The sequence below is a fragment of the Amphibalanus amphitrite genome, unplaced genomic scaffold (genome assembly GCF_019059575.1).
Source record: "Amphibalanus amphitrite isolate SeventyFive unplaced genomic scaffold, NRLGWU_Aamphi_draft 000092F_arrow, whole genome shotgun sequence".
NCBI classification, from domain to species: Eukaryota; Metazoa; Arthropoda; class Thecostraca; order Balanomorpha; family Balanidae; genus Amphibalanus; species Amphibalanus amphitrite.
Window position 1 is genome coordinate 157,116 of NW_024881588.1, and position 24,309 is coordinate 181,424.

General features: G+C 47.0%; 1 protein-coding gene across 1 annotated transcript in view; it reads right to left on the minus strand.

The window, feature by feature from the left end:
- Positions 1–24,309, minus strand: part of LOC122380130 (piezo-type mechanosensitive ion channel component-like) — a 101,543-nt gene that overhangs the window by 28,869 nt on the left and 48,365 nt on the right. Inside the window, exons 36-44 of the mRNA XM_043362970.1 lie at positions 23,966–24,129; positions 23,322–23,486; positions 22,038–22,185; positions 21,616–21,836; positions 20,946–21,104; positions 20,449–20,823; positions 19,915–20,068; positions 16,927–17,065; positions 12,697–12,815 (exon numbers count right to left, since the gene is read on the minus strand). Of these exons, the coding sequence (XP_043218905.1) occupies positions 12,697–12,815; positions 16,927–17,065; positions 19,915–20,068; positions 20,449–20,823; positions 20,946–21,104; positions 21,616–21,836; positions 22,038–22,185; positions 23,322–23,486; positions 23,966–24,129 (1,644 nt within the window). The remainder of the gene's footprint in view (positions 1–12,696; positions 12,816–16,926; positions 17,066–19,914; positions 20,069–20,448; positions 20,824–20,945; positions 21,105–21,615; positions 21,837–22,037; positions 22,186–23,321; positions 23,487–23,965; positions 24,130–24,309) is intronic.

Here is a 24,309-nt window from a genome sequence, read left to right on the forward strand (position 1 = left end):
GGATACCAACTTTTTGGTATACCGATACCAAACCGATACCAACTTAGTATTTGGTATTTCAATCCTAATGTGTTTGGTATTTTGTTGGTATCATGAATCCTCACTAATGCATAAGAGGCTAAGAAATCGGTAAAAAGTTGGTATTTCTCTCATGTTCCCAAGTTGGTTTGGTTTCGGTATTTCCCCATGGTTTTGGTTGGTATTTGGTTTGGTATCGGTATTCCGATTTTCTGTAATTGACATCACTACACAGTATCGTATATGAGGATCGAACGGGCTATCGCATGGTGAGCGGTGCAGGGATGGCACGCGCCACGTGCACCCGTGAGGGCACTTATGCTTGAAAAATTGACCTTTCGGACGGATTTTGGACTTAATGCTAATTTCGGGTGACTGTCAGACGGAGCGGGTTCAAACAACGCCTGTTGGCAAGAGAAATGTACCGCCTCTCAAGGAAAATTTGTGAAAAGGTAATTGATCAAAAACAATGTGGAACAAATCACTGAAGAAAATGGTATTTGTTCATGACTTACTTAATTACACGGGTTTTGCTGCACAACCTGATACGTTAGACAATTAAAAATGGCATGTCCAAGATCAGTAAACAGCGAAACGTCGGGAGTTAAAGTGTTTTTTACAACGTAATGAGCGACGGAACGGCCTTGCTGACACTTGCATTTTTACACATCTGTCAAATAATTATATTAAACGTGTTACGTTTTCTTGGGAATTGCCACATGAACATTTAGGATTATCTGTCTTTTGTATTTTGTACTTATGTTCGTTTAGTATCGTCATATTAAGTCGTATTCTTGTATGCATTGTGTTAAGTGTCGTGGTGCCATAAGAGTAGTAAAGAGGAGGTTTGTTCATGCACATGAGCTCTTTGATCTCATTTCTGAAGTCTTTGTAGGGAAGATGCTTAATTGAGATGCCCCGTCTACCCGGGGCTCCGGGGCCCGTCCATCAGAGAGCCCGGGCCCCGTCCACCCGAGGGCCCGGGCCCCGTCCACCCGAGGACCCGGGCTCCGTCCACCCGGGGCTCCGGGGCCCGTCCACCAGGGGCCCGGGCCCCGTTCTCCCGGGGGCCCGGGTCCAATCCACCCGGGGGCCCGGGCCCCATTCACCCGAGGGCCCGGGCCACGTCCACCTGGGCTCCGAGTCCGGGCCCCGTTCTCCCGGGGGCCCGGGCCCCGTCCACTCGGGGCCCGGGGTCCGTACTCCCAGGGGCTTGGGGCCGGACCCATCCACTGGGGGCCCGGGCCCCGTTCTCCCGGGGACCCGGCCCCATCCACCCGGGACCCGGGCCCCATTCACCCGAGGGCCCGGGCCCTATCCCAACGGGGGCCCGGGCCACGTCCACCTGGGCTCCGAGTCCGGGCCCCGTCTACCCGGGGGCCCGGGCCCTATCCACCCGGGGGCCCGGGGTCTGTACTCCCGGGGGCTTGGGCCCCATCCACCCAAGGGGCCCGGGCCCCATCCACCCAGGGGGCCCGGGCCCCATCCACCCAGGGGGCCCGGACCCATCCAACGGGGGGCCAGGGCCCCATCCACCGGGGCCCGGGCCCTACCCACCCGGGGGGCCCGGACCCATCCAAGGGGGCCCGGGTCCCATCCACCAGGGGGCCCGGGCCCAATCTCCCGGGGGCCTGGGCCCCATCCACCCGGGGCCCGGGCCCCGTCTCTCTCTCTCTCTCTCTCTCTCTCTCTCTCTCTCTCTCTCTCTCTCTCTCTCTCTCTCTCTCTCTCTCTCTCTCTCTCTCTCTCTCTCGAGCGGGCCCCTGACAGAAATTTCGGGGGGGCCAGCTGACCTTCTGACCCCCCCCCCCTGGCTGCGCCACTGGTGAGAGTCTTCAAAACAGTACCTGCAGTATGTGTCGTTTGTATATCTCAGAATTTTTGATCTGTGACCTGAGGTTAGGTCAGAGTCGTGACCTTTACATTGCAAGCCTATGGAAAAGTATTGAAATGCGACCTGCACCTCGAGTAAACGAGTCAAAACCACCCAATTCTTTAAGAATTATGACAAATTATCTTATCTGTAATGATCCAGGTGCCATTTACTGACAGGGACACCGGAGAGGGTTATCTGAGCCGAGATCATGTGAGGTGATATCTACCATACATCAATGCTCACAATACTTACAATATTGACAATGCTTTTGCTTACAACACTTACAATACTTACGATGAGACCAGCAAGCACTCTGCCGTTACAGTTCTAACTTCTGTTTCGAAAAACGACGTTACACACATTCGCTGCCAGCATAACATGTATTGTTTGACAGTAACAAAATACAATTGACATCTGAACCCCAAACGGACCGCCATCCACTCAAATTTTATAACCCTGACCGCTCAGGGGGCGAATGGAGGTCATTTCCTGGGCATTACACTCAGCCCTTGCACAAAATATCTCACCTCACAGTGATCATTACAACAATAGCACCGACTTGATAGTGGATTTCAAAGTACTTGCATCAGCTCTTCCTGCTATTGCAGACGACCATCTCCTCAGGGTAATGTTGTTCGGGACATGAACGAAGATCGTTTTCGGAGTTTCATAAGTGCTACTGCAACAGCCTGGCACAAAACAGGACTTGTACGCTCTTCTCTGCACTTTGCCCTTCAGTATATCACAAAATAATTGTTTAGAATCCATTTTACGCTTCTTTCACAGTCTACCTTGCCACCGTAGGGCGTAGATAGATTGTTGTTGCTGGTAACTTAAGGCACGGTAGATAGAAATTACCTCGGTTCTCATAGTTATTTTATTATTATTATTTATTATATATATTTATTATTATATATATATTATTTATATATATTATTATTATATATATATATTATTATTATATATATATTTATTATATATATATAATATATATTATTATATTTATTATAGAAAATAACTTATTTATTTCATCTCATAAGTTATTTTCATAAAAAAGAACAAATAAATGATCAATAAGATGACAGGAATGTAAACATTTTAATCGTAAAGTAGTCTAAATATTGGAATGAGCTTTTGCTTTTCAGCATCCTCCGACTAATCATCTTTATCATTTGAAAATTCGAGGTACATAAAATGTTTATCACGCGCTCATGTTAAGTGGGAATATAGTACACGGCAGACACATCAATTATTGACACTGAACATTTCATCCGTAAATGTTTTAGCATAATTTAAAGGTAAAAACAGCGCGAATGGCAGAGTGAAGCAAACAACATCTTTCACCCATTGATATAACATGTAATCTGTGGTGCGCCAGATGGGCCATTATTTGTCAACCGCAGAAGGTGACATGTGACGTAACAGCATCAAGAGCATCTTTTTTCAAGAACTTTTCAAAACAAGTTTCCTATCTTTCTTCCCCCATTTCTCTCAGCTTATTGATTTTATGAGGCAATGGTATGCACCATAAATTCTGTGAAAATAGTTTGATCATTTTCATGCATTCTTAAAAAATCGAGTTCCCAACCCCATTGCACATTAATGTGTCACGGGCAGTTCGTGCACTTTTGGGCACACGACTTTCAATATACAACATACAGAGAAGAAGATTGCCTTTGAGAAGAACTATGACTTCACGAAATCTTAATGAAAAGTGCTAGCGAGAATCACAAGTCACCGCGATTCGCAGTTGATCATCGCAGTTGATCAGTAGAGGGGTCTCAGTTAAGACACCTCACAATGGGAAGATCAAAAGAATTTGCTGGTTCACTGCCCTTTTGGTCCACAGCTGCATATGAATATGTCATTTGATGATAATACATGTCAACTTTCTTAACCTGTGCTCCGCGAATTTTCGAACGACACCTGCTGGTTTCCTGTATATACGCGATCCTTACGAGAGAGTTCAAACAACCCCTACCACAGCCAACTGGATATTGGAAAGCGGAAACCCCAAGGGGCGTGGCTGCTCAGGGAGCGAGCCGAAGCAAATGAACTAGACACATTCTGCAAACCAACGCCTGCAAGCAACTAGACGGGTCAGGGAAACATTTTGCCAAAGTGGTCTTTGCTGCACCCTGCCAACTTTGTCCTGCAGTCAGGCAAAGGTGGCAAGCATAAAATCATCACAAAACCTAATCCTGGACCTCTGGCAAAAAGAAAGCACTGCAGTGGCCATTTCCCTGATCACATACATCAGAGCTATTTGTGACCCAAAACTCACAAATGAGAGAAATATGAAGACGGCAATATAAGTCGCGCAATTCTCAGCAAGATCGAGTTGTCCTAGGCCGTTCTATTCAAGACAAAGATCGTGAAGACGGTATTGAAAACTGGTTCCCTTTCTCGTTTACCACACACCATCAGTCTAATAATCTTACTAATAATCTTAGTAAGAGTGTTATATAACTTTAGAATGCCCTCATGAACGGGCATGATTTAACCGCGTGCGCCCAGTGGCGGAGCCAGAAAGGCGGCCTTGGACGCTGCGGGGGAGGGAAGGCATACCCCAAACATTTTCTCCAAATACCATAAACGTCTCGGATTTCGATTCCTTACGCACTGCTATTCAGCTTAAAACATATTTTTCCTGAAAAAATTGTTTACTTTTCTTTTTATTCTGGCAAAACTGTAAGCTTTCGTCGATTTCAGGTGGCGCAGGGGCCATTTGTCCCAAATCCCCTGGATCCGCCAGTGAATGGGCGTGACGTCTGCTCACAGGGCGTGGCCTGGGTTAGGTCAAAGGGCATCCGTGACCTCAACACTCAACAGGTCACCGTCGACGGCCTGTTACACGGTGTCATACCTACCCACTCGTAAAATGCTACAATTTCACATCGATCATCTTTCATTGAATGTAGGCAATACTAGAGAAGGAAAATAAATACAATATGCTAGCGGGCCCAAAATTTGGGGTCAACCGCCTCTCCCGCAGCACTCGAAATCGACGGAACTTTGCCGCTTTTGAAAGAATAGAATGAAAACTAATCAAACTTATATTAGGAAATTTGTTTTAAACCGCCCAGCAATGCGCAAGGAATCGAACTCTAAGGACTTTTTGATTTTGACTCTTTGGGGATATCCCCCCGCAGTGTCCGATACTGTATATCGGATTCGCCTATGATGCAAATTTGTCCTATACTTGTCCCTATTTGTTTGAGCTACCTATATAAGCTCATTCTTCCAGTTTCTTCCAGTCCTAGTTTCACGTTTGTTCCACAAAAATGAAACCATTTTCTCATCCAAGTTGTCGTCAAACCACCGGTCATCAGTCAGTTATATCAAGGTGCCGTTCTATCAAGGTGCCGTATCGCTACTCTGACGACTTTCATTGGTCGGATTGCAGAGAAAGCAGGGACGCTATACTAGTCTGATTCCTAATGGGCCGTCGTCCGCGGGGACATTGTTTTAGAGGACCATATGGTCTCAATGCAACTGTTCTTTTAAAAGAGAGAGAGAGAGAAAAAAAAATAAAAAATGAGAATCCGCAACTCTTCTTAAAAGACGAGACATTTTTAAGTGCATGCTGCATGTCTAAAGCAGTTATGCTGCATCTCTCAGGCATGCGTCTGAGAGATCCCTGCAATCTCTTTGGGCTCACCAAGGACTGCCAATGCCAATGAAGCTCAACTGACCACATGATACTTACCTCCGAAAATCGGACGTAGTATGCTAAATTTAGTTATCTATATATAACGGTGGACAGCCTAACTCCCATTCACTGAGGCTAATAATAACTCACAGGACCCACGATGGCCTCGCGGGATCACCATATTGGCTAATTGGGATTAGGGGTTCTGAAATCCCAGTGTTCAGAGCGAAGTATGCGGTGCGATCATAATCTGAGAACGCAGTTGCCTCATTATGGGGCGGGCGTGAGTGGAAAAAGTAACTTTAAAAGTACGTTTTTTTGTTCCGTCTAACTATATCTCTATTAGTGTGCAACAGTCATTTGCTATCTCAAGCGCAAGTAAAGGCTGAAATAATTAAACTAATGAAACTAAACATCTATCCTACATTTCTTTTTATCTGTCTGACTAACCGCAATAATGGGTGCTGGTGTTCATTGATGGCATATGCATGTCAATACAACCATTTCCAACAGCGCGCATCGATAAAAGAGCTCAGAGAACATGTTGTATGATCACTATTAATCCTTCCACAACATACACGACGCACTGAAATAATTTCAATATATATTTATTAAAATAAAGCCATTGCCGCGGAAAAACTTAAAATCCGTCTAGACAAACGACCCGCGCAAGGTCGACTGACTGTCATCTTTGTTGAACATGGTTGAACGATCACAATATAAATGTACCTATCCAATTGAAACGCAAGCCGTACGTACATACACTGGTATCCCCGCAAAATAGCAGCCAGTTGCTTTGACTACGCACTGGCGGATCCAGACCTGCGTTTTGGGGAGGGGCAACTCATGCCAGGAGCCAAACCTAGGGTACCCCCCAAATCCTGTTTTCTCGTTCGATTTAGGCCACTTATGTTTCGTCACAGCCCTGAAACGATTTTTTTTTAATAAAAAATTAAATAAAAAATATCGAAATGGTAGCCCACCCGGACCCGACCCGTGCCTTGGTATTACAGGGTGTCCCAGAAAAAAGTACCACATTTGTTTAGACAATATATTTTTTGTTATTCGGCACGAATGCTTTAAACGCATATCAAAAGCGAGCCAGTTCCATGGAGATTTATCTGCACTGCAAATGGACCATGCCACTCCTTCCTGTCACTCACACCGGCACATGTTCGAAGTGCCTGCCTTCTTGGGCCAGGCACCGCTCCGCCCTGCACCTGGCTTCCTCTGCGACCCGAGCACATGCGGAAGGTGGAATCGCGCGAATGGCCGCGCGAATCGCCCGTTTCAGTGTCGCTAGGTCTTCTGGTGCCTCCTGATACATCACACTTTTCAGATAACCCCACAGGTAAAAGTCGAGGGGCGCGGCGGCCAGGTCACCGCGGCCCGTCGGGAGATGACACGCCCCTCTAGACACTCGTGCAGCCAGGCCAAGTTGGCGCGTGATGTGTGCGCCGTTGCGCCATCTTGCTGCAGCCACTGCTAGTTCAGGGTGTCCGCACACCTCCCTGTGAGTGCCCGCAAAAGCCGTTCAAGCATGGTAAGGTAGCGCCGGGAATTGACAGTGACCGTCTCGCCAGCACCATTTTCAAAAAAGAATGGGCCAATGATTCCCTGTGTGCTCAACGCGCACCACACAGTCACCTTTGGGGAATGCAGCGGAGCCTCGAGAACTTCCTCTGGTGGCCGTTCCGCCCAAAACCTGTAATTTTGGCGGTTTACTTGCCCGTTCGGATGAAAATGGGCCTCATCAGACCACCAAACACAAGACAAGAAGTTTGGGTTGTTTGTGCACTTTTCCAAAAACCATTTGCAAAATTGTTCCCTCTGCTCAAAATCCGCAGCAAGCAGCTTTTGAGACACTTTAAGCTTAAAGGCAGATAAGGCCAGATCCTTCTTGAGAATCCTGGTGAGTGGAGGACTTAAGGCCGTGTTACACTGCCGAATTTTGGCCACGACCCTGTCGCCGAATCACGTCGTGTAGGAAATCGGCGAACAGTTCACCGACAGAGGCGAACAGTTCGCCGACAGAGCCCGATTTGCAGACAACGGGTGGGGGGCCCCCCTAATCGTGCGCGGGTCGAAGCTGATCCATGATTCGGCGAACATCGCGAATGAATGGCGAAGCTGTTGCGAATAGTCGGCGATACCTTGGCAACAAGTCGGCGCACGTAGCGACATGTCGGCGGTGACTCGGCGAGTGTTTGGCGATCATGTTCGTTTATTATAAGTTCGGCGAACGGCCACGAAATTTTCATTTTTCATGAAATATTCGTGGCGGTCGTGACGAACCGTAAAAGTCGCGCAGTGGGCACCGACTGGTCTCCGAAATGCCAAGACCGTGGAAGAAAGATCCCGAATCGGTCCGCGACATAGGATGACTTGCATATTCGTGCACATTCGTGTACCAAAATTCGGCAGTGTAACAAGGGCTTTACTGAGACCCATCCTAGACGCCAGGCGCCGCACCGACACTTTCGGCGTCTGACCAACCTGCTCTGCGACCTTCCGTATGGCCTCCTGGCTGCGAGATGTTTTTTTTTCCCACCACTGTTTCCGGCATTCTGGTTTCTAATGAACCCTTCTGCCAGAAACTTCTCAGTCAGACGCTGTGTGGTCTTTATCGTTGGAGCTTCTCGGACCTTAAAATGTCTGCGATACTGCCTTTGTGTTAAAACGGCTGATCCGTGTTTGAGATAAAATTCGACTATTTTGGTTTTTTGTTCAGTATTAAACGGATTCATGACTGACAGAGCGCTCGTGCCATACAACACAATTTCCATGAACCTCGCCATGACCTCGCTTTCGATTGACGTTAAAATTTTACATGTCACGCGCATATATTTCTTTGTACTTTTAATTTAAATTTGGTACTTTTTTCTGGGACACCCGGTACTTTAAAAACACTTAAAATTGCTTTTGTTGACCAGTTAGCCCACTCCGGGTCGGTGCTTGGCGCAGCCTACGCGGGCCAGGAGGTGTCGGTTGGACACCCCTGCCGTTCGGCCCCTGATCAAGCTAGAGCTTCGCGGAAAAAAACAAGCGTGTCGCCCGTGAGTAGCGAAAGGAAGCCGATGGTACCCGATTTTAGGGTTCTTGGTCATTGGTTGACCTTCCAGTCCAGGTCACAGCAGTATCCCAAAATTGGTCGATTTGGGTGCGAACTGACATCCAAATGAAAATTACTTTGCACTCTCATCCCCATTTATTAAGAGCTATTTCCCACTTCCAATTTTACTGACAGTAAGCATTTGCGTCGATGGTCGTTTTACACCTGCAATCTGTCACAACTGTACAGGGTGTCCCAAAAAAGTTTACCTAGGATAAATCTCCGACGCTGAAAGTCAGTTGGGCGCCACTTTTCCATCCTCGAATAACTGCCAAATTGCTACCAACTTAACAGCGGAAAGGAGTTTCTAAAGGGAACTTCAGTATCGAAGGCTGGAACTTACCAGCCATCAATCATTTCAATGACCAATCCCGGTGCATTTGGGGGGGGGGAGGGCTAATTTATATCGCCGCCCCTGTCGAGTTTCGAATGGGGGGGGCTTTAGCCCCTGCCGCCCCCCCCTGGATCCGCCAGTGTGACTACGCACGAATAGCTTTATATGTAGAGGTATAGAATATGTATAAAGGTACAGGAGAATCGCGTAATCCAAAACGCGTTCGATTATTGTCATCCGAGACACCTTGCCCCAACTATTCACTGAACAATACTGTAGTCAGAGCTCACATTGGAATCACTAAGTCCGATTATCAGTGGCCCAGATACCCAGATATATCAGTCCAGATATCAGTGGTTAAGTGTAAAATGCAAATATCGTATCGGCTACGCCCACATCCTGATATTTTCAAAGGCGACAACAGCAAATGATTCAATGTATTATGAAACGTTATGCCTACATAGTACACACCATTCTGGTAAAATAAGTTAGGAATCAATATAAATCAGCATCCGCATTCAACTTCTCCGAAAATGAGAAGGCAAACAGGAATTCAGTGAAAAAACGAAAAACGATCGCTACAAAAATAAAATAAAACGACGTAACTAGATGATGCGTCACGACAAGTCGGCACTAACAGGCAGCGCACATGTAGAGTTCGTCGTCCTTACGGAGCTGATCTTTTCGATCGAGCGATATAAAGTCACCTTTTTCGACATCGCGTTACAAGACCAGCAGTCTGGCGTACCCTTATCGGCAAAACGAATGTGAAATCCGAGTCAGAGGACAAAGAGAGTACGGTTCGGAGCTCATTAGAGAATGGTGCGTCTGCTGATAGCGGTAGTGTGAGACAGATATCGCCAACGAACGGGCACTCCAGGGGCTTCTACATGACAGCGCGCTATTTGATCGGACTTTTCAGATCTAGTCGACTAAAAAACACCTTACGGTGCCATTAGTGTAAATTACGTAAGGTCTCATTACTCTGGTGTTCCTCACAACAGAATAAAAACATTTTTGGCACTTTGCGATCATCGTACTTCACTGACGTAATTTGGACATGACCCACATGGGAATAAATGATATTTGGATTTGCGTCGATTCGAATTCATATCGATGCTTCGCATTTTTAGCGAAGCTGTGGCACAGGAGACATAACGACAACGATTGAATCCTGTTGCCATGGTCGCTGGGCATCTCATATGAGCTTGGGTTTATCATCTTCCACGTCGCAGGACGAGTTTCGCGGAAAACCGGAACCGGTATATAGACGCCCACGCAACAGCTACAATGTTCAAAAAACAAAAATCTCCTTCGGCACCGTGGTAATGCGGCATGACGAGCTGCATCTTGCTGACAGAGACAACAGGAAGCACTAACGGTTAGCTTGTCAGGCAAATACGAATGTTGTTTAAGTTTCAAAAACACGACGGAACACGGTGTGGACATCACGACTGAACGTATAAGCCTTCTCGTGATGTCATGGGTACAAAGACCTTTGCTTTGCAGGTTTTCAAGGTCGTCTATGAGCATGCGCCTGAAAACCGCTCTGTGAAACTTCGAGAAGCACATTGTCGCGGTTCGGCGGAACATATCCCTCGTCTTCAGCCGGCCGAGACGCCGAGAGATCCATAAGGTACACGAGGACGGAAGCTGTGTAGCCTGTGTAGGACTTCACAAAAAAATAAAAAAATAATGGGCAATGCTGGCGTGCATAGAGGAAATGAGAAGAGAGGTAAAAGAGAGGAAATAAAAGAAAAAGAACGAAGGATTGAGGAAAACGAGAAGGAAGAGAACAGAAAAAAAGAGAAGAGAGAAAGGGAAACGAGTGAGAGAGTGAATGAGTGAGTCAGAAGGAAGAGAGAGAGAGAGAGAGAGAGAGAGAGAGAGAGAGAGAGAGAGAGAGAGAGGCAGACAGACAGACAGACAGACAGACAGACAGACAGACAAACAGACCGATGAAAGGAGAAAGGAGATCAAGACAGACAGACAGACAGACAGACAGACAGACAGACAGACAGACAGACAGACAGGCAGATGAAAGGAGATCACGCGTCGCTGGCAGGCGGCGGTGTGTGACTCCCACGCAGCTCCCTGGAGCCTGCCCTCCGCCAATGGGCGGCGGCCGGGCCGACGGAGGGCGGCGGTTGGCCCCGCCCCTCGCCGGTATGTTCCGGCGGCTCCGAGCAGACCCAAGATGGCCGTCCAACGCCGCCGCACGATCGGACGGGGCGTGAAAGGATAGGGCGGAGAGAAGGTGACGCTCGGAACAATCCCAAAGCAACCATCAAATGGTTTGCAAAAAAAGAATGAAGATGAAAACGAGGGATGACGCCATGCATGCCGCGCGATGATATTAGAGGTGCCCTCCCCCAGTGCATGGGAAATAAATACATGCCTATCAGAATAGTTACCAATTAATTTTGCGGCTGCCCTCCCCTCCAAGTCTCAAAAGCGGCAGCTAGTGATGTTCATCTGACACAACCAGGGAAGGCAGCGTCACTTGTTGCTTGAAACAATCGAAAAAAATGTAGAGCGTTGCTAAATCGTTCTTATCCATACGTCCACCCAAGAAATTCTAACAAAAAAAAAAAAATGATCAAAGTTCGTTTACTTTTGAGTCATGAAAATCTTAAATATATCCCAACCGAACAGATTAAGAAAGGAACGGAGGGATCACGCCTCAAAAAGGCCTCAAATTCAAACAAACAAAGCAAATATCTTATACACCTTTTTGTGACGGATTAGTTGTCAGTTTCCCATCAATCATATTATGGACTGTCAGAGCAGATCTGAACTGTCTTCTTGCCATTCCGATCTTCCCAGTTTCCTAAAAAAGTTACTGAGCCGTCGTCTGGTAGGTACAAGGAACCGCACAGCTGTAAAATTCCTCTGCTGAAGTCGACAACTTAAGAGTCCCGATCGCATACCTAATCGGCAGGACATATACCTACACCTGGCAATACAAGATATGATCGGCACTAAAATACAGCTGGACAAGAGCCTCCCACACACTACAACAAAAATACTATCGAGAAAAGCAAGTTCACCGACCTATCCGAATCAAATGACAATGACACTCACTAATCCATCCCCGAGCTTGCTAAGAGATGAAAGGCAACAATCCCTTCTAGTAGGATCTGCAATAAGGAGGTAGCATTATGCGGAAAATGTTCAGCCAGAGAGCGGTTTCAAATGCTGTAATTAATTCAACCAAGTGGATGTGGCTCCTTTAATATTAAATGAAACATTTGCTATGCATAATAGCATAGGATGAAATGAATATGAAAAGAATAAACACGTGAACATTTAGAAATAAATGCACTTTTAATTAGAAAGTAAGCTAAGGCAGCCGATGATGGTTTGCAGCCTGAACCTCTCTAAATAAAGTGATTTGTTATTTATGTGGTTGACGACGCCTGTTGAACATTAGCTCGGGCTGCGCTTCTCGGCGACCGGCTTCTATCGTCACCTATCCCTGCCCTGCCAGGCGCAGTCTCGAGTCAGTCTCACCTACTTGTGACTCTGATAGCCCCAGCCTTACCTGAACCTGGTAGCCCGATTATCACCTGACCCAAGTAGACCGTGTCTCACCTGGCCCCGACAGCCCGAAACTCATATGACCCTGGTAACAAGTCTCGCCTGACCCTGATATTCCTAGCCTCACCTGGTTTATGTCACGTCCCTGATAGCCCGAAACTCACCTGGTTGGTGACTCGGATGAACTTTGGGAACATGTGCGGGATGGACACGTTAGCGCCGGGTATGTCTCCACGCAGCATGGCAGCCAGCTGCTGGCGGATCGGGTTCCGCACATTGTTCTCTGTGGGTCATACAGCACAGCACAATTCAGCACAAACATCACAACGAGCATCACCGCACAGCACAGCTCAGCCGCAGCACAGCTGGCCAGCGCATACAGCACAGCGCCATTCAGCACACCCTAGTAAAAAAGTCCTGTAGGACTGCATTGAAGTCCTTGAACTCCTACAGGATCCTGTAGGATTTTAAGGATTTCTCTGAAGGATTGAAGAATCCTATAGGATTTTCATGAAGGACATTTGAATCCCACACCGATGTCCTACAGGATCCTCTAATATGAAGTCGTACATGATTTTATTCCTACAGGATCCTGTAGGATTTCTCCTGTATGACCCAATCCTGTAGGATTTTGTCCAGCAGGATTCTATAGGTTTCTGTCGTTTATGATCCTGTAGGATACTGAGTGCAGAATCCTATAGGTACGACTCATGGTCCTGCAGGACACTGTTCGACTTTCCTTCGCAGTACCTTAAAGGATTTTTTCCTCAAGGGCCCTGGAGAACCTTTCATAAAAGCTTATAGAAATATGCCCTGTCCACTTAGGCATTATCATGTAAGATGAACGCGTCGACCGCGGATCTGCTACTCAGGCGTACGAAATGGACATAACGTGAGAGGGGCGGCCGGCTGATCATCAGCCAATGTAACGTTCGAGCAGAGTCTGTGCGGTGCTGTGGTTAACGGAAGATAACGTTTGTTAAATGTTCGTTAACGGGTAGCGCCGGACCGCTGCGAGACGGTCCTCCGCACAGCCGCGCCGCTGCCGGTCGCGGCCCCGCCGGCGCGGCGGGGCGGCGCTCTCGGACGCCCCGGCCTGGCGGGCATAGCGTCTCGCTGTGGGGGGTCTGTGCCGGGTCCGGCGGGGGTGAGCCCCTCGGCCGTCCCGGGCCGGCGGTGGCGCGTCTCGCTGTGGGGGTCTGTCCGAGCGGCCGCGTCCCCCTTACCGCATTCCGGCGGAGAGGGGTCAGTCTGGCGAGAGGTTTGGTGCGGTGTGCACGTGAAGTGAACATACTGGACAACCACAGGTTTGCTTTAATTATTTGAAACATCTACTATCATAATATTTTCCAGACAGGACCACACTTCAATCAAGTTGACCACCTAAAATACCATCACATTTCCATCCAAACCGCTGGATGATCAGTAATGTAATGTTGTGCTGGGGGGGGGGGGGGGGGGGTATAATACTCCTGTTTGAGCTGTTAACTTTGAGCATTGTCCTCATGGCTAGACGTACATATGAGGTACTAAAGCGGCGCAATGCCAGACAATTTCTCTTCAAAATGTTTGACATTATACGCTATTTTACTGAAATAATCATTTTTACATGTTTTAAAGTCATCTACAAACTCGTTCAAAGTAAACCACACTCACACGTAAAATGAGAAGGAACACAGAAGCACCGACGTGAAAACAGGCCCGTTTCATTTCACGCGGCAAGTAGAACAGGAAGCCAATATTAAGGCCGCAGCAACGCCAACGGGGCCGAGGTTGCAGCGCGGCCTGCGATGGACCAAGTGAAGCTGAACGAGATGATCGGTAAGTTTAACTGCACGCTTAAATTACTCGGTTCGCATCAGGAATGGGCTGTTAAAAATAAAAAAAAATATTACAAACATCGTGGTTGTATGTATCTATATTGTACCCTAGTGATGGGGAAAGTTGTACGGGTGTTAAATCTGAATGAGTCATCTTTTTCATCTTTTTTCACAGGAAACTTAAACTAAAGAAATCGGAACTGCGTGTCATCTGCAGAGCGAAAGTCAACGACGAAACGAAGCTCCTGCAGCGCAGGACTGCGACGCGCCCGGCACCTGAGCCGGCAATGTACCTAACTAGTCCGACGGTGACCTCCAAGTGTAAAATGGGCATTATGTGGAATACATTTGGCAGTCTACGAATTTTGTTGAAGCCGATAGCTGACTGTGATTACGTCATTGAAGTGGGGTGCTAAGTGCTCACGCAGAATGGCTGGTTCAGCTACTGACTGATATCCGTGAGACATACGTATTGTAGGACACCCTGTATAACAACATGTAGGTTTCATGTAGAGCACCTGTAGGGCATTATGTAGGATTCCTGTATGACGGCATGTGGGACTTGCTATAGCATCCCTGTATGAACGCATGTAGGACAACCTATAGGATTCCTGTAGGACATCCTATAGGATTCATGTAGGATATCCTATAGGATTCCTGTAGGACATCCTATAGGATTCATGTAGGACATCCTATAGGATTCCTGTAGGACATCCTATATGATTCTTGTGGGACATCATACAGGATTCCTGTAGGACATCCTACAGGATTCCTGTAGGACATCCTACATGATTTCTGTAGGACATCCTACAGGATTTCTGTAGGACATCTTATGGGATTCCTGTAGGGCATCCTATAGGATTCCTGTAGGACATCCTATTGGATTCATGTAGGACATCCTATAGGATTCCTGCACGACATCCTGTAGGATATCCTGAAGGAGTCCTACATGAATCCTTGTAACAATTTCGCACAAGAATCATACAGGACTAATCCTTCATGATCCATGGAGGACGATCCTACAGGAATCCTATAGGACTTTTTCACTAGGGCACATAGCACAATTTATACGACAACCGTCACAGCACATCACGGTTTGTAAAACATCACAACACAACATACCAGGTGATGCGTTGTCAGACTGCACGGAGTAAAACAGTTACCTAGCCAATCACTTAAAAATGGATAGCGCGGATAACTTGTATTTTGTCTGTTATGTAAGTCTTGAAGCATAAAGACAGGTGTAGAACATGTGGAAATTTCAATTGCAACACAGTTTTACTCGGTCATGAATAGAAACGTATTATCCCAAAAGCCGCAATAAAATAAATATTTTTAGACAAACACTGATAAATACATTAATGTCTGTCAAATTTTGTTCAATGTATGTAATGTTACCGATCCAACGTTCCTGAAAAAAAAGAAACGGTTCACCGCACAGCTGGGCACTTGCATACTCATGCCAATGGTATGGTTGCATGAATTGTACGAATAAAGCAGCCTTCCTGTTGTCACTTAGTTGCAATTTTTACGACTGAGTAAATTAACTGGTAAACAATTCTCAGAATTCTCAATTTGATGGCTTATTTCATCGATTTCCGCGATCTCAGACCGCTAGTCGGCTTAGGATTTTCCCAACTCATGTTGAGGTCTGATAATAGGACATGACAGCAACATTCAGGAGCCAATGGCCGGGGCCGAAATTCGTCTGCGGTCAGGTGCCACCCCTGGGAAGACGGTGCCAATCTGCCCATGTGAACAGGCCATACAGCAGGGGATGACCTTGGGCAGCGGCTCCCAGACGTGGCGTCATTTCAGTCGACGGCCGAGTGTTCACAGAGGACAGCCGAAAAGAAACGAAGGAAACAACGATATTTCAGTCTTAAAATGAAACAAAAACATAAAATTTCAGCGTAACAAGTTGATAGGCAAGCATAGATAACAAAACATCAGAATTAAAGTTACACGTGGCTTGAAGTTTCATAGCCCCGTAAGTTCGTTATGTGTAAGCATAAAAAACAACGGGAAAATATGGTGTCAGTCTGTCTTGCCGAACCCTAATCCAATAGAATATTGCAGATAAAATCACCAACATATCAAATCCAGAGCATCCCAAAACTACAGACCCTCGTGAACCCTGATCACAACGATAAACAGACAGTGCATGCAAGATAAGTGATAACTTTATACGGTTTTGACAAAGGAATGTAGGGCTTTCGAACACGTAACATCTGCCAGCATTATGGTAAATAGTTTTTCAGTTGGCCCAAACGCTAGGCCTCGCTAATCTCAATAAGTGCCATCTGCGATTGAAAACAACACATACCATTCCCGTTCGACGCATGCAAGCATACATATTCCACAAAACAGTGCTTATTTTCGTATTGCAGACTGTTTAATGACACATCATTCAGTTTTACTTAGAACACGAGCTTGAGCACCAGTAAAGTATGCTTTCATGCCTAAAAAATGCGCCCCGAACACTGCACAAACGCTTATCCGCTCGACTACCAAGCCCAACTCTCCCAGCCTGCAACTCCCCCTCAGCGAATGAGTCCCCATGTATTGACTCACTTGTATAGGCCGGCAGCGGTATCTTTCTGGAGTCAAGTGAGTCGGTAGAGACGGCCGCTGAGTTGGAGAGTCTCTTCACATTCCAGGCCAGCTTCAGAGTCACCGTGTCGTTGCCCATGAGGTCCTCGATGAGACGAGTCTGGAAACAGGAGGGACACGGTGTGGTTCGAACCATCAGTTGGCTGTCAATGCACGGCCGGTCGTATATGGTCGACAGAATGGCTATAGCTGAGTGAGTGAGTGAGTGGGTGAGTGAGTGAGTGAGTGAGTGAGTGAGTGAGTGAGTGAGTGAGTGAGTGAGTGAGTGACTGGGTGGGTGGGTGAGTGAGTGAGTGAGTGAGTGAGTGAGTGAGTGAGTGAGTGAGTGGGTGGGTGAGTGAGTGAGTGAGTGAGTGAGTGAGTGAGTGAGTGAGTGAGTGAGTGAGTGAGTGAGTGAGTGAGTGAGTGAGTGAGTGAGTGAGTGAGTGAGTGAGTGACTGGGTGGGTGGGTGAGTGAGTGAGTGAGTGAGTGAGTGAGTGAGTGAGTGAGTGAGTGAGTGAGTGAGTGAGTGAGTGAGTGAGTGAGTGGGTGAGTGAGTGAGTGAGTGAGTGAGTGAGTGAGTGAGTGAGTGAGTGAGTGAGTGAGTGAGTGAGTGAGTGGGTAAGTGAGTGTGTGAGTGGTACAGGTGAGTGTGCAAATGAGTGAGTGAATGAGTGAATGATTGAGTGAGTGAGTGAGTGAGTGAGTGAGTGAGCGAATGAGTGAGTGAATGAGCAGCGCCCAGTCATCAACCAGACACTCTAAAAGCTCGTTTAACAGGCACGGCCCCAATAATAGAGAGCTGCAGTAATGTCTGTGGGCGACAGATCCTGTTCCCGTTTTCTGTGCCTGTCACCGGCCCAAGACCGCGCCGACAACGTCCGCTGGTGACATTTTCTGATCTAGGCCGCCTCACAACTGACGCCAGAGCAAGCGTCCGAGCAGTGCAGAGCTGCATCCATCCCCCAAACACAGCTCACATATCATATCACAGCAAACGCCACGGAACACACTAGCTACTATCAATGTCACAGAGTATAACTCAAAATACACCACAGAGCCACTATGAAGCCGGGGACAATACTTAGAGTGAGCACGTTACAATGAACACAACATACATAAAGCACGCGCGTCAGAGACAGTAAAAAAGCACACTACAAAACTCCACAGATCCCATCACAGAACACATCACAGATCAGGTCACACACAACAGATCAAAGGGCATATCAGGCTGCGACAGCATCCCTGGGCATACCTAGAGCACATCTAGAGCACGTCTAGAGTATGTACGTCTCGAGCACAACAGAATCGGCGCCCGGCGGAGACGAGTTGGCCACGGCACTGCGCACTACCACCGACCACAGACCACTGAGCAGGATGGGTTGCCTTTGCCGCAATTCACGTTGGACGCTAACATTTACAAGACCTTTCGCACAGCTTCAAAAACCTTTACCGAACATTTGAGAGACCTTTACGGAAAACGACATTTGGTTTCCGGAGAGCGACTTTGATCATTGCCGTGAAAGGTGAGTTCCGCGTGGAACGTGATGAAACCCTTTATGGCTGTGGATCACGGTTTGAGGTCACGTTAAGGTCAATCTATGAACCACAACTATGCAAACAGATACATTCATATATAATGCAATCATACCGCATATGGTACCTACATTAAACATGTGGCTCTGCGAAGTGATCCGCCCAGTGTCACCGACACCGATAAAAAGATTACATTATAAATGCACTTTGCGCTACATGGGTGTAGGCGATTTCAAATCTGGGGGACCTCGGTCAATGTATCAATGTAAATCAATGTAATATCAATGTAATCAAGTCAATGTAAATAACGTATATTTTGCACATAACATTTACGTTAATCAATGCCGATTTTCCTCGCAGTATCTTAGATTGATTTAAAAATACGGCAGCATTGCAACCTTTGGCGTGAATTCAACAAGAAGATAATCTCTAAAAGAAAGTCGTCATATCAAATAAGAGATCAGCCGGTAAGAAGATGTAAGATGGCAGCCGTGCTTGGTATGAAAATGGAAATTTCAAGATATGTGGCAGGTAACAACAAATTGCAAATGGCCAATTTTCGCAGAAATGGTCAAATCACAAGTAAAGAGATAAAGCTGGGCACAAAAAAAAAACTGACACGGCAACGCTGTGCCTTAAAACCATGAAAATAGCCACAAATAAACATACCAACAGGTGCGACAGCGTACCAACCCAGACAAATGTGAGATTTTCCCTCGCTTCGGCCACGAAACGTTGCGTGCATGATTATATAAGCACGATATGCACCTAGCGCCGATACAGTCATGGAGAGATAAGCCAAACCCAGTCAGCTGATGTCTGTGGGAAATGTGAGTACTTGTGGCCGGTACGGAGACCAGATGTGCACTGTGCAGTGCATTGTTGCGGCGGCAGGGAATGCGTGGGAGAAGAATTGATATCCTCATGAACAAGTAATACGATACAGCTAATCCATGGAGCAAGCAATGTAAAATGCAAAAAGCAATTAGTAGCTTTGTTGCTTGACATGAGCCAAGCGTGCATGCATTTGGTTATATAACTAGAAACAAGCGGAATTATGTTTTGCATCTGTTGAAACCTTCTGTGCAGTTAATGCCAGAAAAGGAAATAACCAAACCGTACACAGCTTCGCATCGGCTCAACTCTTAAGTGACGATTACCAGAGTCTTTGACAGACCACAAAGCTGTCAGTCACAACAGCTCAAAGTAGCGACGAATTGCGGATTAAGCGTTTTAGGTTACCTACACATGTAGAGTAGCGACGGGCATAACAAGGGTATGATAAAGTATGCTAAGTCATGATCGAGCAAAGGGAAACAGCAAGAAAGCGAACGAGCACGCAAGTGAGCAAGTAAAAGTGGAAGATGAAGAGAGAGAGAGAGAGAGAGAGAGAGAGAGAGAGAGAGAGAGAGAGAGAGCCGTGCCGGACGTACCTGCGAGGGCGGTGAGATGGCCCAGACCGCCGTCGACTTGCCGCTCAGCTGAATGACGTTTACGTCTGTATGATCGTAGTCGGCGAGGAAGCCCAGAGCGCGCCGGTCGCTGCGGTAGTGGAAGCTGATGTCGTCCAGGTCCTTCTCCGTGATGCTGTAAGATGGAAAAATGTCGCACATTTATTCAGGCATGGGATGAATGCTGAAGGAATGAAAGCCTAGCGTTTACGTAAGGTTCGTTGTCTTTCGTCGTATGCGAGCAGAAGGGTTTATCGTCGAATTTCAGAGCCAACGATGGAAATAGTGAAATGGCGAGTATAAAGGGCAGAATTGAGATGAAATGGAAAATAGCGACTGCTTGTCTTACACCGAACCAATCGTTAAAAGGGTGGGTGTACGACGTAAGTACTACGAGTACGTACCCATGGGGTGTCCCCAGCAGATTTAAGCACGATTTTGATGATCACACCCAATTAACATCCTCTCAGGATTACGCAGTTATCCACCCTAAACTCCTCCCCTTCACACACTTACCGCAAGATCGAGTTCTGTTCGGCCGTCATCCGGAAGATGGGCTCGTAGGCGCCGACTCCGATCTCCATGGTAACCTCATACGGCACGTTGGGCAGGCCGACCGCGTTACTCAGCGCGAACAGCACCAGCGGAGCGAATATGACAGCCACGATCAGCAGCAGCCAGCCGCCGCCGAACACACATTTCTCAGTGGTGCGACGCGGCTCCCCGCTCACGTAAACCTGCGTCCCCTCCTGCACGCGCTGACACTTGATCAGGAAGATGTGCGCGTAGATGTCCTCCATTTTGAGCCAGTTGAAGATGTCCAGAGAGGTTTTCGTCCACATCCAGTCCATGAGAGCGCGCAGTTCGTACAGGAACGGAATAAGCATGAATCTGTCGGGATACAAGGAAGCTTGTCAGCTTGTACGAAGTTTTAAGTTTAAATCAATCACATCCAGCATAACGAAAATTATTATTCATCCAGTCAATTCTGTCATGCTCCAGTCTTCCCTTACCCTCTGAAGGCCATTTTGTTGAAGAACGTATACTGCTTGGTGAGGAAGTTGCCCAGTATTCGGGTGGGGTAGCCGGAGCGAATCTGGTACGCCGAGAACAGCAGGTAGATGCACTTGATCATGTACCAGACACGCGGTGCCACCGCCTGGTCGAACTCCCTGCGACAGAAGTGGTTGGCGACACGGTTAGACATAGATAACGTAAAATATAAGAATGGAAATCACTCGAGACAATGGAAATTTACACTAATTACAGATATCTACAAGTCGTATCACCGGAACAATAGCTGGCGCCTAAATTAAAAGAAAAAACTATTGAAACAAGGACAAGGTAGTTGCAGCAGCCAAAGAATATTAGATGACATTGTAAGACGTGATCGTTTATGTTCACATCTTGCAACAGTTATTCAAGATGTTATTCCATCGAAACCATTAACTCAATTACTTGTTTTGCTTGCTTATTGGGGCTTAAGGGCGCGACGACAGCAATGGTCATTTCACGCCCCCGGAAAATAATCAAGCACTTGTAGGCTTTGAAATGAACCATCAAAGTAGACCAAGTAAACACGTCCGGAAAGAAGTAAAACGAACCACACCAATCCTGCACCCATCGGTCGCAAGCCCAGTCGAAAAATCAAACATTTACCCTTGTCATCAAATCAATACCTACCTGTCTGTCATCGCCGGCAGGACGAAGAACAGCCACCCGTGTACCACAACGACCAACACATACTGGAACACGAGCTTCCACAGGGCCGTCTTCCTCAGATACAGCGCCCGGTCGACCAGGATCAGAAGGAAGTTGAGCGACAGGATGATGAGGAAGGGGATGGGCACCCGGTTCTCCTCCACCACCGACGAGATGTCGTCGCCGCTGCCTCCCTGCGGCGGCTGTGGGCGGAGGGCGCCGGGTCAGATCTCAAAGGTCGGAGGCTAAGGTATTACGCAGACGGAAATTAACATGGTTTTGCACGAGCTTCTCGATAAGGTGAGCTCTTCCAGACAACAGTAAGGACGCCAGTTAACATGCTCGCCTTCAATGCCTTCTCGAGCAATATTGCACGAACTTTGAGAAGTTTCAAAGACACTCACGCCAAACGACGAGAAGCCGAGGAACACCACGAATATGTTGATGAAGTCGCAGATGAACATGTAGGCGTATACATCCACCTTCTCTTTGCCAGAGTTGGAGAGGAGGGACTTGAAAAACTCGCCCACAGCAGACACGTAAAACTTGAAGCTGAAAATAATCCGATTATAGCCAATGAAATCTATCACGGAGATATTGACAACACCACGGATTATAACATGGGCAGATTGCGGTTTAAGTCTTCAATAAATATGGTTGCAAACAAGTTACACCAGCCTTAGCTGGTCAAGACAAACAGCATTATATTTTTCGGATCGATCCCGTCAAAAACTGGACTCTTGGAATTCTCCTTACCTAACCGGTAGCGGCAATCTTCCCGATCAGTTTGACTCTAATCAGTACACAGTAAATACATTTAGAAACTAGCCAAGTATAATAGGTTAAGCCGTTTTCCCGCTACATTACTTCTCGCTACGCCTTTGTTGGTCAATTACAAGATACTTAGTGGCATGCTTTGACAGCCTAGATAAATAGGAAAGGCGAGATTACGGAATAGCTATCCTCACATATTCAAAAAATAACTGTATTTTCAAACTGCTGACCTCAGTTCATTGTTACTTCGTTCTCGGCGTTAAAAGCAAATGGGACAAACACTTCGTTGAGCTACGCTTCCTGTCTCTAGACCAATGCATCTATCTGAATCAAACGGAACTGAGCCAGGCATTTCTCTTACGACACCAGTTCGTTTGACAAGTAACTTGTACCCATATAAAGTGAGAGTGGCACGAATACTTGCAAAGTAGGTGTTAGTGATGTCAATTACGGAAAATCGGAATACCGATACCAAACCAAATACCAACCAAAACTATGGGCAAATACCGAAACCAAACCAACTTGGGAAAATGAGGGAAATACCAACTTTTTACCGATTTCTTAACCTCTTATACATTAGTGGGGGTTCACGATACCAACAAAATACCAAACACGTTACGATTGAAATACCAAATACCAAGTTGGTATCGGTTTGGTATCGGTATGCCAAAAAGTTAGTATCTGATTGACATCTCTAGTAGGTGTACTCGGTTCCAGTAGAAAATATTCCGGTAGGTCAGAAGCCAGAACTATGCCATTTAATTAGTCGAACTCGTTTTGGAATTAGATAAATCCTACGAACTTCACCTATCTATATCTGTTTCTTTGAAATAAATAGATAGCACGGTTCCTTCCATCAGCTCTACCGTCTCCCCAGACCCCAACCCTCCCCTACCTCACCCTTGGCGACTCACCCCTCCATGAGCTCGCCCTTGGCTTTGCGCGCCACGGCTCGGCTACGTTCTGCCACGGTGAGTCGCGTGGCGCCCAGGTGGTCGGCAGGCGGGACCACCGGCGGGGTCTCCAGCTCAGCGGCGTCATCCACGTCCTTCCACAGGCCGAGTGTCTTCATCACCACCCTGTCGAAGGGGAAGGGAATGGAGGTGATAAAGGGAGAGTCTGGGACGGGAGTGAGGCGTTATGTCATACTGGTGGGATGGGCGCTGAGATGATGAGAATGAAGATTTGTTGCAGATTTGTTGCAGAATTCGTGCTTTGTGTCTTTAGGGTGATATAACTACTTAGGCTCTCAAGTCTCAACATACGGCGCATTTAGACATACCGTAATAAGCTTATGTGCCTAAATATATGAGGAAGCATTGAGTACCCTCCGTCCAATAATAGCCCTGCAAAACTACCTGCATTGTCAAGGGTTTCACAGCAGCTGCAGCCTGCAATGCGGTTATCGCGCGATCGCACTTCCCACACAAGGATACAGAAAGAGGGAGCGAAAGAAAGAAATGAGCATATGTCGTGCCTAGTAGTCCTCAAGTCATCATAGGTATGAAATAAAAATGCAACTGCCAGCGTGAAGATAGGAAGAGATATCAAAGCTTACCTATGGAAGAAAATGATGAGCAGCAGAACTAGGTCGTAGACGGCATACTGGTCTTTCCGCTCAATGCCCAGGATTCGAGGCGGCCAGAACGGGGCGTTCAGCTTCTCCACCTGATTCCACGGGAAGAAGGCGAATTGGAACATGTACTTGATGATGATGATTGTCTGAAACAGGAGCCGGTAGTGGTTATAATACAGAGGGGTTGGTGGCAGGACATTGCAGGGGTTGACACTGTGGCTTCTGTCAATAATTCATCGGCACGACAATGAAAGCCCAAAGTGCGTTGAATATACCGCAATTTGTAAAGAGTAATGGGGACTCGTAAATAATATTGCGATGTCGCT